The sequence below is a fragment of the Cygnus atratus genome, chromosome 3 (assembly GCF_013377495.2).
Source record: "Cygnus atratus isolate AKBS03 ecotype Queensland, Australia chromosome 3, CAtr_DNAZoo_HiC_assembly, whole genome shotgun sequence".
Taxonomy (NCBI): domain Eukaryota; kingdom Metazoa; phylum Chordata; class Aves; order Anseriformes; family Anatidae; genus Cygnus; species Cygnus atratus.
In genome coordinates, this window is record NC_066364.1 from 50,008,268 (window position 1) to 50,026,604 (window position 18,337).

Sequence of the window (18,337 nt, forward strand, 5' to 3'; positions counted from 1 at the left end):
TCAAAATTATCTTACAGATATGATCCTCTATCTGGGTCAGGCATACGGGATGACAGTGCCACGTAGCAGGAACATTATCTGTTCCATTAGCGCAAGCACTGCCACTGTGCACTCAGAGGAATCACACTGTCTAATTCTGTCAAGTGTTAAATTGCTGAACCTCCATTTGTTAAATAGGGCACTTGGCATCTCATAGGATTAGTGATTCTGAGTTAAAACCAGAAGTGGTGTGTGGGGTCTCATTTATGCAAGCAGCATGGATAGCTGACATGGTTACTGTTTTCAATTTAAGGCAATACTCCACACTGTAAAATGGAAAAGTTCAGGAGTGGTTATAGATGTCATACAGCTTTCCTTGCTGCATTGCTCGTGATCTTCTGCAAGTATGGCAGAGCAGACATTTGGGATGGTTGCAAATGTTCTGTCATTTGAGCACGTGGGTGCTGCTGGTGTAAGTCTGAGACCGCAGAATCCTAGAATCACTCTGTCTCACTCAACATTTTGGGAGTGCAAGTCTGTATTTCTGCCCATGGCACATCTCTGAGGGGGCATTTGGAGCAGCTTGGCTTTCCATAACTGCAAGGAGCCATTCTCAATTGCAGATTTTCCTGGTCACACATGGAGGTCTAAGTACCATTGGGGAATACAGGCAATTTTCCAACTAATTTCTGTAAATTCTGCAATGCTCAGAATAACATCCCACTAATCCAAACAAACTTTCTGCCTTTGCTTGTTGCGGATTGCCTCTGGGAGGAAAATGTCAGGCCCTCAGTATTATTTGTACTTTGGTAGCATCTACAGGTCCAAATAGGGATTGCAGTGCTGCTGAGCACAGTGAGATCCGCTGTGCATTTCTACCCTCAGGACTTTAATCCTAGGCATATGATCACATGCTCTTCTCAACATCAAAATAATGTCTAGGCATTGCTGGGTTCATCTGTAGATCAAACGTGAACTGTGAAAATGAGGCCATCAACGAATGCTTCTGTATTGTGGACTGCTTTCTCTTTTATTAAAAGATGAAGTGAGAAATTCTTTTATGCCCTTAGTATTCTCCTGAGAAACAATCCAAAGCTAAAATAAAACAAACTGTAAAGAAAAATATACTCACTCCTTCAGAATAGTAGAACAGCAGCCCATTGGGCTGCAATGTGCGGAAATTAAAGCCTCCTTCAAATTCACTTAAGAGGGACACTTTTTGGCTTGATGCAATGAAGCTCTCTCCATTGAAGTATGCTTTGCGGGACATCTGTGTATTAAATAAAACAAATTTACATGTAAACTGCAGACAACATTCAAATCATTAAAAGAATGAGTCTATTTCTTTCTTTTAAAGATGCAGCCAGTTCAGTTCTATAAAAACTCCATAGTTTTTTTTTTTTTTTCCTGCACCTAATTTATACAGGCTGTCCCTTGCAGGCTATGAAAATCTTAAGAAAGTGTAGACATTTTAGACAGCGTAAGCCAAATTGTTCTCAGTTTCCTGGGATTCCTGGCCTCATCTTAAGCCTGCTGATGTTAACGAACATGCAAGCTAGAAGCAGAGGGGGCTCAAGCCCCTGTTTGAACTGTGTGGCACTGAGTCACCACCCCAGCATGTGATGTATTAGTTTGCCTGCTGGACTGAATGCTGGTGTGGGGGGTTGGACATGGCAATCGATAGCCCTCTGAGTCTCGGAAGGAAAACTGGGTCTGCAGTAAGACAAATTGCAGCTGGCTTCCTCCTTTGCAGAGAGTGAGATTGAGTGATGAACTCTACAAGTGGTGAGCTCTTTCCTCTTCATGGATTCTCATGGATATATTGAATAGATATGGCCATAGGATGTAGACCATAAACACTGTTTAGATTTACCAGTTTTGCACTGTAATGAACAAATGATAAATGATGAAAAGGATCAGAAAAGAAATGGCAATCTCCTCAGTGTTGGAGCTGGTGCAGTTGATTTGTGTATCACAGAGGTAGAGCTGGATTGACTTAAGGAGTCTGACAACTCATCTGAAGGGGGATCTTGCTGTCTTTTTCTTTCCATATATCTGTATTAGGACACATCTGAGAAGAATTCTCCTTGTCTCTTTAATAAAAACTGAATTACAAGGGAATATTTCCTTCCAGAATACAGCACACAACTTATTTCAAAATCAACCTTCACATTGCAATCTCACATACGATAATAATATCAAGTAAAATACCTTGTGCTGCAATTCACAGTGAAAATTGGATAGTATGTCAGCAAACTTACACACACGTGCACATACACACACACACACACGTCAATGAGCTTGTTGTCATTTCCTTTGTTGAAAACTTCCTTTCTTTTTTTTTGGGAGTTAAAAGTCTATCTCATGGGTGCATCCACTGCCAAAATTTTGTTTTTATCTCACAAATTATGTTATGCTTACCAGTGAATCCTCTGGGCACCCATAGCTAATTCCCAGGGTTCCTGGTTCTTCTAACAAGTTGAAATCCTTCTTTTGGAACTGGAAACCCTTCATGCAGCCTTTAAAGCCAATACCTCCTGCCAGATGTGAGCTAATGCTGTTGGAAAACAATGTCAAAAAAAGTGCAGTTACATATTCCTTGCCTTCCTGAATATACTTTTATTGCAAAGATGTTCTAAAAAACATTGAAGAGCCTCAGTCACTTGCACCACTAGTGCCCAATTCCTACGTCTTTATGTAAAACAACTATTTAACCACATTAGGTGTGTTGAAAAGTCAAGATGCACCAGCTGTAATAAATGTTACAGGGGGAAATACATGACAGTTCAGAGGGAAGGCACATACAGAATAACTTTAAGATAAAAATATCTGCTGAAATAAAAGAACATATTTTTAAATGGGTTTGTACCCACTTACAGTGAAAATCATTGGATTTCTATCTCCACCTGACATTTTAGAGAAGTTCTGTGTTAATTTTCCTTTCTTGGTGTTACTGGCAAGCTCTATTATTGCATTGGGGAGCAAATGCATTCCTATTCCTTAACATGTATTAGTAACAAAGGTCAAGGAATTAAGAGTAAATTCTGATTGCTGATGAATGGGTTTACATAGCTGTAAATGAGAGCAGTAGGTGGGCTTCCAGGATCCTTTCTATGTCAGATTTGAGGTCCATAGCACAGCAGTGCATCCCACCTGCTCCTGCTCACTGCTCTAAGTTTTCTACTCCACCCTCATCAAGATATCACAGCACCACAGCACAGGACATATCACTGAAAACTTAGGCTGCATGAAGGAGAAATTTGCCTAAAATCACAGAGGGTTTGTAACAGAATAAGGAAATGACATGCTACCTACTGGGTACCAGTCCAGGAGATAACCAAGGAAGAAATACACTGAAAGAATGAATGTGAAATAAAGAGCTTTGACCTGGTTAACATGTAGATGGTCTTTGTACTTTCCAGAGCGCTTTCTAGCACCTGTATTCTTCTCACCCCACGTGACATCAGTGTTGACATCTGCTTCTGTGCTAGCTGTCTATGCTTTATCTCATTGTAAGGTAGACATGGAACACATGAAAATGAATAAACCTTTGGCAATACTTGTTTTTCTGTGTTGGCTAAAATGGACCATCATGTGGAAGAGTGCAGATGCACATGTCTGAAATGACGTGAGAAGAAGAACACTGTAGGGGCATAATCTGCCCCTCAGTGAAATGAGTGGGAAGGCTAAATCAACAGCAAAGCTCCAGTCATTCTCACTGAGGCTTGGATCAAAGTGCAGGGTATCAGTCAATCAGTTTTACCTCCACTCTGATTGACTATGGCTGGATGCCACAAACATGTCATTAACAACAATTTCCAGGAGCAACTGGAACTAAAGAAGATAGGCTTAAAGCTAAAGAAATTTTTCTTCTGAATTTGTTCTTATAGTTCCCAGCCCCGAGAGCTCCTAGCTCCCCTTCTATCCCCCTTTGCTTTATGCAGGGAGTGAAGTGGTAGGAAAATAACATATAATGTTACTTCCAGATTCATTTAAAAGACAACTGACAGAGGAAAGTGCTGTTGAAGTGAAGGAAAATATACTGCTTTGAAAGAAAATTAAACTTCTCTTCTAAGACTACAGCTAGTTTTCCCACCACTGCTGCAGCCCCATGTCAGTCAAATGTAAATCTGTCTAGAAAAAGGAAGCATAAATATCAATAGTAGATAATAGCAGTAGAAAGATACACAGATAGTCTTAGTTCATTGATGATATAACTCTAGCAGCAACTTACGCATCTTTTGGAAATGGAAAGATGTCACCACATTTAGACCATGCTTTTTGCTGTGCACCCTTTTCAGGAGAACCAGAACTGGGTACAATATACAAGGCAAAGGTGTAGCTCTGCTTAAATCATTTCAGTACACATTTTTCAATGTTGATCATATTCTTACAATGTCTACTCATATTTTTTCTCTGTTACCACTTGTTCACTGAGTTGCTTCTTTTTTTTTGTTAGTTTGTTTTGTTTTTGCTTTGACAGTATCTTCAGGTGTTTTGTATAATGACCACAATGCACTCAGAAAACTGCAGGCACATAATTCATGTGATTCATCCTGTATCCTACATTTGTGAGCAAGTTTCATTTGCCATGGGGCTGCTCAATTGCCTAGATTTCTAGGCCTTCTGGGCTTTTTCAGTTTTCTCTAGGCTTGATTAACCAAAGTATTTTTCACCATTCTTTTGCCTTTGTTTCTGGATCATTAATGTGTTCAATATCAACCCTAAGAGAGATCCTCTGGGCATGTGGTGTAGACCTTTTATACTGTGAAAACTGAATGGTAACTATGTTTTATTTTCCCTTTCCCAGCTACTTTCTAATCCACCACACTCTTTCCTCCCTTGATGTCACTAGTTTTCTCAGTAGCCCTTTATGGCAGACCTTTATGAAGAACTATTTGAAAGGCCCGATAAATTGCATAGGCTATTTCTCCCTTGCCCACCATTTTGTTTGCATGTTCAGGTAATTGCATGGGATCAAAAAGCATCATTTTCCTTTACAGGAGGTTTGTCACTATCATAAAAGCTTAATCCGTGGTATACATCACAGACAATATTATCATTATATCTCATTATATATCAATTTTACAAACGGATCTCCTGACAACAAAATAAGGTTTCAGGATTTACCAGTAATTCCTAGAAATTATTCTGCAGCATTTGCTGTCTTCCCTTTTTTATACATAGAGGTTATTTTAAAGAGAGACTGTATTTCTGTCAGCAGTTGTGAGTTTTCAGTTAGCAGCTGGAGACCTTTTGAAAACTCTAGCTGAGCTGTCTGATCAAGGGAATGCATGGTGCCTGTCATATGCTTCTTCAAGCATCTGTCCTGCTTTCCCAGAGTGTCACTCGGCTTCAGTACACTACCATTACAGGAACTGGGAGCTGTATGGTCTACTGGGATTAAGTTTGGCTTCTGTCAAATGGTACGATGGGAAAATGAGACTTTTTCTTTTCTTCTCACGCCTACACATAGACAACTGACTTGAGTCTAGAGAGAAACTGAGACTCATCAGAATTGAAGTGCATAGTAGGAAAGATATCACTTTTAGATTTGAAAATGCACTTAGTAAAGGGTTTTGATTCTTCAGCTAATGCATTTTTACTTTACAAGGATCACTTTTTTTGCAGAATGAGAAGAAATAGTGATTCTATATTTTCATGTGTTTGAAATTGCCTTTCTGTTTTAAGAAGACAACAGTTTCTGTTAACTTTACTAAAACGGAACTGGTTTCAGCAGAACTTTGCTGTGCTGGATCTAGCCTAATCCTTGCTACCTTAGAGCTATGTACAAAACCTTAGAAGTTTGTCTTAGGAGTTGTTTCATGTAAAGGTGTTGAAACTGGGAAAAAAAAAACACAATCACAGAATGGTTGAGGTTGGAAGGGACCTCTGGAGGTCATCTGATCCAACTCCCCTGCTCAAGATGGAACATCTAGAGTAGGTTGCCCAAGACCATGTCTGGACAACTTTCAAGTGTCCCCAAGGGGGGAGACTCCACAACTGCTCTGGGCAACTTGTGCCAGTGCTCAGTCACCTGCACAGTAAAGAAGTGTTTCCTGAGTAAAGAAAGAAATGTTTCCTGAGAAATAAAAATGTTTTACTGTAAGCCCAGGTCACAAAATGCAACTTAAATTACTTGAAGATAATGACTGAATGCCAGTTGTCAACCAACCTGGACTGTAAGATCTCAGCAGGTGCTCCTCCAATGTAGATGTCTGTGAATGGCATTGCTGTTCTTTCATTGTCAACACTTTTTATATGTCGTCTGTCTACTACCAAGATCATCTTCTTAGAATTGTGATATATAATAGAAATCTGAAAAGAAAAACGTTTTTAAAAGTGTCTAAAATGTCATCTTTTGTAAGTTGTCATGGTGATTTTGCAAGATCGATTGTATCTTTATGTCTTTTTGTTTGAACAGTTACTCCCATTTATTGAAAAAGTTGTTTGTGAATCGGGAGAGGTTGACAACAATTACTAGTAGGGAACTTATGTTGATGCCACAATTTCTCTGATGCCTGAAGAAACAGGTTATTTTGTTTATGATTAAAACCACACAAAATTACCCCGTGCCAAATTCTACACTTCAGCAAGCTGACAAACTCCATTAACGTTGGAGTGCTTCATTGATTTATCCAGGAAATTAGGGCCTACTTCTAAAAAAAACTTGTTTCATCGTCAAAGCATGAAAGGCATAATTTTGCCCTGGTTAAACTGTTTGAGCAGAACTGTAGCTGTAGTAGTGGATCAGGAATCAGCCTTTGAATTTACATCAAATAAATAGCAGGATAAGCGAGCCACTAAGGGGGATTTGCTACTGCCACTGCCACAGTTACTCTGGCTTAAAGAAAATTCTCTTAAAACAAGTACAACTTGGTGTTTATGATCTTCAAAAGTCCATAAAATGCTATCCATGTATAAAAGACTGCTACCTGAATAACTCTTACTTTGAATGAAACAGGAAATGCAATCCTTCTTGTAATACACTGTATAACAACTAAGGTGGTCAAGTTAATATCATGACATGTTTTTAGTTTAGGAGAATTGTATATTTGAAGAATATAATTGTCACTGATATAATTTAATTTTGAATTCTAACACCTTTTGTCCCACATGAACAGTCCTGTCGTTGGCTAGCAGTGTGCAGAATCTGTCCACAAGCACTGATTTACCAGGAGGCAGGGAGAGCCCTCCATGGCTCAGCGCTGGTGGGACTGATGTGCTCTTTCACATGCAAGATATGTGTATGCTCTACTCTTCTGCCCAGTCTACTGCACGACCACCTGGCTCCTCATCCTTTTCCTCTTTTGAATGGTGTTACATCAAATCCTTGCTGCTTTGGAGCTGCTGGGATAATTAGTCAAATAGCTGTGATTGTAACCCCATCTATACCTCATGAAATTTGGCATCGTTAATCTGAGCCTTCTTCATAGAGTCCTCTAGCAACATGGGGCCAGTGCTGAAGCCAAAGTCATAGCGGAGGTACAAGAACCCGTTGTGCATCTCTAGACTGAAGAACATACTCTGTATAAAATAAAACAGCAGTCAGAAAAGCACTATCGTGACAGCAATTAAAAACAAGCAAACACAAAAAGCAGTGCAATGAGAGTGTCTGACATTGTGAACAGCGTGGTACTGGGAAAAGGTCTTTTAGTTTGCAGAAGTAGAACACAGTTTCTGGATTTATGTATATTATATGTGTATATAAATATACAGAGAGAGGCACACATAATTGTTTGATGAACACCACTTATCTGAAGGCTCAATGAACTGCTTGACTGTAGAAATAGTGTTTGGTAGCACAGGTATGTCAATATTCTTCACCGGTGAAGTGTTCCTAATGTGAACACATCCATTTTCTGATAAAGTAGTAACTCATGCTCCAAGGCAAGATGTTATACTGGTAAAAGCAATGTTGTGCTAGAATGGCTGTGTCTGCATTAGCAGCTTCTGTGAGGATGCCTATAATAGCACAGCATTATATCTTTTCACAGCCCTGATCAGCACCATTGCATTTGCTGAAGGCTGAGCAATAGGTAGAGTATATTTACTGTGCATTTGATTTCTGGATTTCCTGACTATTCCTGCTTCTTGGTTTGGCTTCTCTTCTGTGGTTGAGTGTCCTAGACTTTACAAATGGAAGCTCTACTCCAGGAAACCTTTAGGGAGTGTTTGAAATGAAGACCTGTAGCACAGATTTATTCCAAATCTGAACATAAAGAAGCAGAAAGGACGGTTTACACCAACTGTGGATCGGGGTTAATGCTTTTAATGTTAATGTTTGTGTTCTCATCTAGTACTCATGCTGGTGTTCCGATGCCTAATGGAGACATGGGAACAATAACTCTCAAAAAACAACTGCAGGCCAGGAACTGCTGTCTGTGACACAAGTGATTCCACCCTCAAAAGTCATTACTTAAAGTAGTAAAAGTAGTTTTTTAATCTAGTGCTTTTAAATGAAACTGCAGCTTGGATTTGTCTTGAAAAGCTAAACTTGAAAATGAAACAGGGTTTACACTTGGAATATTTATGAGCTGTCCTTGCAGAACTGAATAATGGAGCATCTTACACAGTCTTTCTAAAAGTGTCTGAGCAGGCATGGTCTTCTACAGCTAACACCCAACTTGATCACAGTTTTCACCATAAACATACAAAGCACATACACGTCCAACAAACCTCCAGGCACTTTTGCTTAGAAGAGAAGTGACTGATCCACAATGGAGTCCGTTAAACTTTTAAAAGCAGTTGCTTAGACCAGAACCTCCTGAGAACAAAGGTTAGTGGTGGCATGCTATGCTGCAGAGCAAATCGCTCACCATAATTCTCGGGAAATTATCCTTAAGGTACAAACTAGAGATTAACTCTGTACTGAGAACAGATTTGTTCCCTTGTGGTGTGTAGACAGGTGTATGTCTGTGGTCTGCGTCTACATAGTAAATTGTTTTCTGTGGCTTTACCAAGCTGTAACCCGCACAAGACAGGAGTTTGATGTGGAGATGCCCAAAGATAAAAAAAAAAAATCTGAGTTTGTCTTCAGAGGATATTTACATATGACATCTTTCTTTAATCCATTTCTGAGTTTGTATCACCATCAAATGTCTGAAAAGCTAGTGACATTTGGATCTAGCCTTCTTATTTGGGTTTCTTTCTCTTTTCAGTAACTTGAATAACTGTTTAGCTGTAGTACTCCCTGAGTCACAGCGATAAAGTGGCAGCTACTGTGAAGTTACTGCTTTATAGGAGCTATTTCACAGAAATTTCCTATAGATTTGGCTGTGCATTCATATTTAAACAAAGATGCAATACTGGTCTTAACTGCAGTTTCTCTCAGAGTGTCACCACAGCAGTATAACCACCCTGAAGTCCTAGATGTCTCTGGATTAGAGCAGAATCCAGCTCTCCTCCTAATGCATATATGCACCAGATGAACACAACGTATTTCCTCTTTCCAGAAGTTAAACATAAGGACATAAATATTTGGGATTTCACATGGTGTTGTAACTACTGGAGAACTTATGGTGCTCATGGCTAAAGGGTACCAGCAGAATTTGGTACTCACCCCGTTAACCATCAGCAGGATCAATCCATTGTCTGTAGGTGTTCGAACTTCGATGTCAAACCGAGTCACCTGGCTGAATCTTCCCCTTCTCTCAATGTTTCTTGCCACAGCATAGCCAGAACCATCAAAGAAATAGCTCACAGCTCGGCTCTGGGTGAAAGCCAACTTATTTCTATGAAAAAACAAAAAACAAAAAACATGCAGGGAAGAAAATTTTGGCAGTGTCAGCGCCATTTTCCTTTTGGGAAATTTAAAGAACTTTACAATTAAAATACTTTTTTGAAATTATTGTTCTGAATTGATACTTGCTTCTGGAAGTGGTGAGACTGATGAATTTTTCTTTCAAATTCTTTCTTGGATTTTTTTTTTCCTGAAAATTAATGTGTAGTTTTAAAGGTGTATCTACCTCCCTTGTCATTATATCAAGCTTTTATCCTGTGCTGTATGTAGAGGACAGGAAAATTCTTTGCTCATCCTCATAAAGTGGCAGGGTAATGACACCTCCTCATTATAAGAATATACATATATTCCTATTAAAATCTTGCCTGGTTTGTGCAGAAATCCACTTGAATTCTCTGTGGCCTTTAACCGAGGATGGGCTCTGCTGGGGAGCCCAGGAGTGGCTAGAAGTAAAAGGTGGCAAAGTTCCTCCTGGACACCTCAGTATCCCCTTCCCATCTGCACTCTGAATCAGGTTTGAACTACCAGGAGTGGCACTTCCTACAAACCGGAGCGACGGCGGGACTGTCCCCTACCTGGCACAAGGTGGCGATGTGGTGGTGTCAATGTTGTAGACGTTCCTGAAGTTGTACAGGCTGATCACATCGTCGTTCAGGGTAGCCAGCTCCAGGCAGCCGATGAAGCCAGGGAGGTCTAAGCTAGGAGGGAGCTGTGCAGAGGGAAAGGAAAAGTAAAAGGACATGTGCTTTATCTGGATATCACGAAAGCCTCAGTTTTCTCTCTTTGCTCTTCATATTTTGAGACAAATGGGGTACTGCTGACTTGGAATAGTCCCTGCAGTACTTATCATGATAATGCTCTGTAAGTGAAAATGGAGTTTGTAAATGCCCTCACAGAGAGAACATCAGGGCAGGTAAGGCAACTGCCAGCAAGAACTTTTCTTGCAGTTTTGAAGGAAGTGCACTTGGAAAAAAGAAAAAGAGTTAGGATTTGACTAATCACAGACCTTGCTGGATGTATTTGACTCTCTCAACAGATATTTCATGTCTAACGTATAGATGTCCTTTGCTGCCTGAAAAATAATTTCATACCATGATGAAAGAGAGAGAAATGAAAGAACGCTTTAAACCCAGGGTACTTGGATTCAAAGACCGTACCAGTGTCTAAGTCTCAGTAGGTATTATTTTAAACAGTTAGCAGGATAGAGAAACTCCTTTTTTAACAAAGGTCACTGCAAATGGAATTTAAATAGCCACATTGGTGAAGGGAAAAATACAAAAGAATAAAGCTGACAGACCTAGTGAATCATTCTTTTAATATTAAAATACTCTGCCCTGTGGAACAGGTGTGATATTAATAACACCTCTTGTACTTCAGAGTCTGATCACTGCCAGTAACTTTTCTTTGGCTTCTCATTATTTCCATTTTGCTTACAATATAATAATAATGGTAATGCAGCAATGCAGAATATACGGAGCTGTAAGAGAAAATGAGATTCTCATCTGCAGCACAGAGCCTGTGATTTGGCAAATGATCTTTTTTTTTTCTTTTTCCTTTTTTTTTTTTTCCTACTATTCTGTTAAATTATTTTAAGCATGAGAAGTCTAATGGTTAAGTGGCACATTTTGTATTTTAACATATACCATAGGGATGCAAAGGCATTTAGCTTTTAGCAAAACAGATTGTATGTTAATAAACAAAAATATGAGGTGCCTATTCCTAAAGGGGCAAGAGACACTTATGCTTAACAAATAAAGCCATGAATCCTTTGCTTCCCATTCTCCTTCCTGTTCTCCTTCATTTTTCTCTTTTCCTTTTTCTCATTTCCTTTTCATCTGCACTGGACCAAACCTGGAGGGCTCATTTGCCATATTACTTTTTTTTTTTTTTTTTTTTTTGTCTGTGCAACTGTTATTTATTCCTCAGTCCTATTCTCAGGTAATTTGCACTGTATTTCCAGGGTTTAGTAATCTAAAATTCAAATCATGGTATATATCTGGTAGTCACAACAATGTGAAAGGTCAGGAGTATGTGAGTGAATTGAATTAATCTTTGTTTTTATGTAGTTAGGAGGGCTGCTTGTGGAACAGTTGCTGGACATTTTAGCACCTACTACAGTTAGTTTCAAGAAGGTAGCATTCTCAAAGTCTTCCTAAAGTTTGTTTTCAGTCAGACAGGTCAATTTTCATAGCCAAGATCATTCATAACACTTTCTAAATCCAAAAAGATGGCCCAATATGAGGCAGGTAAGTGAGGTAGGTGCTAACTCATGCTGACTGTGATGGGGTGGGTGCTGTCTACTAGGAAACAGGCTGAAGCACCTGCCTCATGCAAGTCCTCAGGTGTGTTTTGCATGGGCAAGTCTTCACGCCATTGTAAGGCTGGATTTAAACCAGTGATAAATTAAGTTCAAACAAATCACTGTATTTTGCTACACCATGTTAATATTAAGAGTGTGCTACCTTTCATTTCTGTGACAGTTGGAAAAGAAAAATTGTAAGTACCAAGAACCCATTAGCATTGAAATAAACTGGTAGCTTGAAAACTTCATTGCCCTATTGAGCTGGGCTACTAGGCCTTAATTTATATAATTTAATTTAAAAAACCAACAAGCTTTTTTCTTATTATTACTTTTCAGAAAACCTTACTGACAGCTAGTAGGAATCTGATCATTCTACTGTATGACACAATACAGTAGGATGATAAGACACAACCACTACACAGAAAGTAGTAGTTTTTGCTATAGCTAGAAGATAAGATGATGATAAGTGACTAAATAAGGACATTTCATTTATTAACCATTTCTGTTTTAAAAGGGAAGCCCAGCAAGATAGGCTTGTATTATTTAAGTCTGAGTGTAGAGCATTTATCTGACCAACCTTGAAGTCTGAAGGCACTCCACCAACGTAGAAAACAGTATTTTCAGGTTCCAAATTCAGGAGAGAGCCATGCCCAAGGGTCTCTCCTGTTTTGATGAATTTTTCTTCGGCTGTGCTGCTAAGACTGGGCACAGTTAAAAGTATTTTGCCATGTCTTCCAATCCTGCAGAAGGGAATTGCAAGAGAAGAGAGTTTTGTGTTCACTAGACTTAAAAAAAAAATATAATAATCAACAAGCAAGCCTCTAGCTCCAGGAAGAGTTTTTATTTCCTCATTAGAAGACTGATATTCTACGGGAAAAGAAAGAGAGAAATGACACTTTCCCTTCCCCCTCAAGGCCCCATGGGTCCTGGCTGTCTGAAAGGGAAGAGAATTTCCTTTTATTTCAGCAGGGATAGAACCAGACACTTAAGGCTACTGATGGGCAATTCTGGCCCACCTTTTTCTTTTTGATTTTCTTCTATTAGCTTTTTGATTCTGGCAAAATGTACATTATCAGTTTACCTTTCAATTTTGATGATGCTGAAATAAGAAGGCCAGGTGCTGACTGGCTTGGAGTCCAGAGGTATCTCCACATCTTGCCCCCCCAGATTATAAATGTAGACAAGGTTGTCATTTTTAATCGCAAGACCCATGTAATTTTTAACCTAAAACACCAATGGAGAAGGATGTCAGAGCTACAACATCAAAACAGATTTATTGCAGAATGTTAGTAAGGCATGGGCTATATAAGACAAAATGACACCTTTAAAGGTAAGGTGTCATATATATATTATATAAATATAACAAACAAGAGCTTAACTCTGTAATTAGTTTCCTTCACCAAAAGAGCCGCGTAGAAAAAAATCTCTGATATTTTCCCCATTTTTAATCAGGTAAATAAATACAAGCTAATAAGATGTTTACTGACTGTAAATTGGTCATGTTTAATGGGAAGCTGTTCATTGGTATTTACAGTGCAGTGTCATATGTAGAAAATAGGAAGAAATGTTTGTCTGAAGCCCAGGTACTATGCTGCAATTAAATCTTCTGCCAAGAGGGGTTTCTCTTAATTTATATTCAGTAGATGTTCTTTTTAGAAAAGCTCAAAAAGAAAAGCATGCTGCTTTACCTTTCTCAACTAACAGCTTGCCAGGATTATACCTGGTTTGTGAGATGCGATTTTTCTTCTTTCAGGAACCAGAATTTAATGAGCTGTTGTTTCACAACACTTGCAGATCATGAGAGCATATGCCCTTTCCAGGTGTTTCAAAGTAGAGATGTACAGATGTACAACAGCAGCATAAGTCACAGGCAAGGCAGCCTTCTTATCTTGTGGACTTCTGGCCTTGGAGGTCTGGAACCGGTGCTCTCAACAACATAAAACTGGCTAAAATGTGGCCCATGAAAGCCAGATGGATAGCAGTAGCTGCTTCAGAACAGCTCAATACTGGCAGTGAAGATGACAAGCGTGGCTCGCAGTAGTGACCATCACAGTGGCATTCTGCATAGGCAGCCTAATTTGCCTCTTAGAGAGAACCTTCATTGCTCTTGGGGTGAGAATTTTCAAGGGCAGGGATGGTTGGGAGCACTTGTTCTAAGCTTGGCACTTAATCAATGACAGTTTTTTAGTAGACACCTCTTATTTTGAGACATGGAGAAAAGATGAGAGGAAAAACCAAGGGCAAATAAACTTCAAACCTATTTCAACTTTTTTTTTTTTTTTTTAAATTGAAATGGGTGATTCTCTTACATTTTTGCTTCCAAGGTACAAGATGAATCTGTCTGGAGATGCTGCCAGTTGCTGGTTGTCTTTCTGAAGCTTTATGTACAAGCTCATGGAAGTGAAAGACTTCAGTTCCTCCACATTGATCTTTGGATTGACTTCAACTGCTGATTGGCCTCCAAACATCATAGAAACTTGGACCTGCAGTTGCAGATATTCTAAGTGAGACACACTTGTTGCCTGGGGACATTACTTAAGGTAAATGTGCAAGAACACTTAGCCAGCCGCCTCCCTTACTACTGGAATGGAATTGGCACCTACGTATGTGCCATTCAAAATTGTATGTTTATAACAATTACTTGTGGAAGACACTGTAAAGAGGGTGTAGAAAATTAAATTTAAAATTAACTGAAGCTCCTCTTTAACTATGCTTAAGTATGTTCTTAATGTAAACTAAATTTCAATGGGACATAGGTGTGTGCTTAGATGAATAAGGGCAACATCACTGTGTATACCCATAGTGCAGTTCTTACAGAACTTTAAAACTTCTGCCCATAATTTTTTTCTTTGCTCTGAGAGTAGTATGGTCAGGATTTCATGAGTAATCCTGGTTTACCGCTGAAGTTGTAGAGATATATATGAAACGCTATTCAAATTTAAAAAGATTTTAGTTCAAAATGAACTTCAACACAACTGAAATAATGTTTTCAAGTTTAAGCACAACAGGCCTGAGTGACGAAATACATTTGAAGAACAAACACTGCACACGCACTCATGTACTAAATGAATTTTGCCTTTTTTTTTTTTTAAGTAATTTATATGGGCAGCATATTCCAGCATTGTGAATGCATAATAATGGACTGCTTTTTTTTTGATTTATGTGAATTAACTCAAATATACTGTTTTAATTTTTGACCTCAGTGTTCTCGTTACAGAAAAATCCCTCATAATTTATGTATGAAAATGAAAGTATTTTTCTCTATTAAATATGTATGAGCCAAAGATTCTCCTACTCTGCAGAACATTAATTCAAAAGAGAAAAAAAGGAATGCTGTCAACTCAGAAGAGTTCGTATAAAGTTGCCATAATTACTATTGCTTGTAACTAATATTGCCAGTTGAGTAATGAACTATTAGTTTTACCTGTAAATGGTTCTTTTACTGTGGCGATCATTAACGCTATGCCAATTACTTAACTAAAGTTGCTGGCACTAGAAATAGTCCATGGTGAATACCGTGGTAATGTTAATTGCTTGCAAATAGCAACTGTGAAGATTTTAATGACTTTCACAGTGCTTTGTTTATCCAGTTGTTGGGAGGAGATGTCAAGGTTCAGGCTTCTAACATAGCCTAGAAAATGGAGCCCCTGGGAAGATGCATATGATAATTAGCTCTAGTAACCCAATGTTCCATCCAAAAGTTTTACCTTGCTTGCTACACTCCTGGTTTGGGCAATTAACTCTCTGATCCGCCGAATGCTGGAAGAAATGTTGTTTGCCGGTGCCTTCTGCTCTACTGTGTGCAGTTTGTCCAGGAGTTCAGGGAAGACTTCTGTAAGTTTCTTCACTGCAGTTAGAAAAGAAGTGACATCTTTTATTTTTCTCCTCTTTGCAACACTGGGTTTACACCAGGAAAATTGCTTCTTACACTCTTACTTTAGCCTGCCCATCTCCTTGTACTTTCAGAACAAGTCCTAGCTGTGGTGTGTGAGATTTCAGAAGGGTAGTGATTTATCATGATCTAGTATTGCAAAAGTTTTTGGAAAGATGCCTTCTTTGCACAAAGGTGGCAACTTGTTTATGGGACTTCTAGTCACTGCTGTGGTGTTGTACCTCTGTAACACTTACCTCGAGGAACTTTGCAAATGTTAATCATTTTAACCTTTTCATCTTCCTTCAAGGCAGATAAATGTTAAACCTAATCTTACAGACACGCCAACTGGAGCAGAAGGACTATTTGTTCACCATCTCACTGGAGATCTGTGGCTGACCTGGGAACTGCACAGAGAAACTGTGGCTCATGAGCTCTTCATATTCAATTTAAGGGAGCTGGAGAGGTTGCTTCCCTTTGCTGTCAGCTGTGTATCTTTCCCTGAGGTTATCACCCAGATAGCAGCAACAGCTGCAGAGGTGATGGTTGTTAGCTCGGTGTGCTAACAGTAACACCGATGCTTTCAGGCTGTGGTAACAGCTCTGTGCTAGAGGGCCTTAGCAGAGGATGCAGTGCACCTAAACTGTACTTACTTACTACCTGACTCTTCAGCTTTCCTGCCTACTTCTGCCAGGGTCATGAATCAGAATCCTGGACCTCCAGTCTTTCACTGCTGTGTCTCCTGGTACATGTGGGAGAAGGATTGTGGTCAAGGGGAAATCGGCTGCTTTGTTGGGTTCAAAGGCAGAGAAGCCCTTTACCAGAAGGATAAGCAGACAGAAAAATTACAAATAAAATAAAATGACTGCCCCTAATTATAATCCAGTTTTGTCACATCAGATTCCACTGACATGGTGCCCTTTGAAGGATATTTACACATCACATAATTTTTCATTTTTAATTAGGTATAGGTATAACTAGCTGAGTATAATTAAATGCGATTTTAGCCACAAGCTGCATGCATGTAAGAAAGATCTGGTATTCACAGTTAATTTTTAATGACATGGATTCACTACAAAGGTTAAGAACAGATTTGTAGGGTTTTCAGTTATATTTTAGGGGTTGTCAGCTTGCATCCACCTGTTCTTGTTTTTCTCCACTTGTATTTTTACTGTCGTCTCTTAAGATAACAGAGAGGCAGGTAGAGGATCCAATCCTCCAGTTATTCCCCTTAAGACCTGAAAGGCCTTATGTGTAGGGGATCAGTACTCAGATATTCCATATAAATCTTACTGTATATTAAAGTGCCATTATTTCAACAAATCCTCAAAGAAGCACAGTGAATTAATGTAACACATTAATTCTAGAATTCATTAAACTTTCTACATTAAAAAAACACAACAACACAGTATAATAATCAACTTACAGAAGTTTGTTCTGCCTTTTGAAATGAACCATGTTACAATGATCATTTGGAAAACAAAACAAAACAAAACAATTTTAGTCTTAAAGTAAGAAATTGCAAGCTCAGTGATATAGAAAATTTCAAATGTCCCTTTAAAACAATGATCAGCAACTAAGTTGGAACTGTATCTGATTTTATCTTGAAAAACTGGCTTTTCATCTGTTTGAAACTGGAGGTATGAAAATTGAAACACAACTGTGACATGGAAGCACCAAACTAGCGTCTACTACTCCTAGTACTATTATAAAATATCACCATAAATCTCTTCCTTTTGCCATTTATAATGGCATTCTTCAACATAGAATAATATTGTTTTTTTTTTATTATTATTATTATTTATTTTTATTTTATTTATTTATTTTATTTTTTATTTTAGTCTTTGGGATGAAGGTGAAAGCTACTCTTACCCAGTACTAAAATACAAAAAATAATAGAAGGCAAATTGTCAAGGAGGAAATAACCTTGACTATACCCTTCCAGATACTTTGTCCTTTTGTGTATTCCTTCCCAAACTGTCCTTCATCCTCTCTGCTGAAGCCCATCAATTCCCTGCACAATGGCAACACAGGGAAGCTTCTCAAATTGTACAGCGAAGACATGTTCTTACCTTTCCAAAAATGAAATTAAAGCTTTATTCAAAGACAGTTTGAGCATGTCAGCTTACAGACTTCCTCTGCCATGGCAGTGTTATTGGCATGATGGTGTAGGCACCTGGCTGAACATATTTTGTGACTTCCTCTTGGGCTTTGATGGACATTCCTCTTGCCAGGTCAACCACTCCTGGCAATGCACAGGGCTAATCTGAGAGCCCTCTGCTGTCCCCAGGCATGTCAGCATCTGTCTCCTCAGGCTATGAATCACAGCAACATCTAACTGGAGCACTTCCCATGCCAGCCCCCTTTGTAGCAGTACCCTGTGTTTTTCATAACAAACCCTCACATTTTTTTTCTATCCTTCCTCCTCCCGCCTCACAATAAA

The 18,337-nt window shown here is 38.9% G+C and overlaps 1 protein-coding gene across 1 annotated transcript in view; it reads right to left on the reverse strand.

Moving 5' to 3' along the window:
- The window catches only part of LAMA4 (laminin subunit alpha 4), a 96,778-nt gene that overhangs the window by 14,397 nt on the left and 64,044 nt on the right, over positions 1–18,337 (reverse strand). The window contains exons 18-27 of the mRNA XM_035538342.1: positions 15,731–15,870; positions 14,333–14,506; positions 13,105–13,247; positions 12,601–12,763; positions 10,297–10,430; positions 9,542–9,713; positions 7,375–7,506; positions 6,155–6,297; positions 2,401–2,536; positions 1,112–1,249 (exon numbers count right to left, since the gene is read on the reverse strand). Of these exons, the coding sequence (XP_035394235.1) occupies positions 1,112–1,249; positions 2,401–2,536; positions 6,155–6,297; positions 7,375–7,506; positions 9,542–9,713; positions 10,297–10,430; positions 12,601–12,763; positions 13,105–13,247; positions 14,333–14,506; positions 15,731–15,870 (1,475 nt within the window). The remainder of the gene's footprint in view (positions 1–1,111; positions 1,250–2,400; positions 2,537–6,154; positions 6,298–7,374; positions 7,507–9,541; positions 9,714–10,296; positions 10,431–12,600; positions 12,764–13,104; positions 13,248–14,332; positions 14,507–15,730; positions 15,871–18,337) is intronic.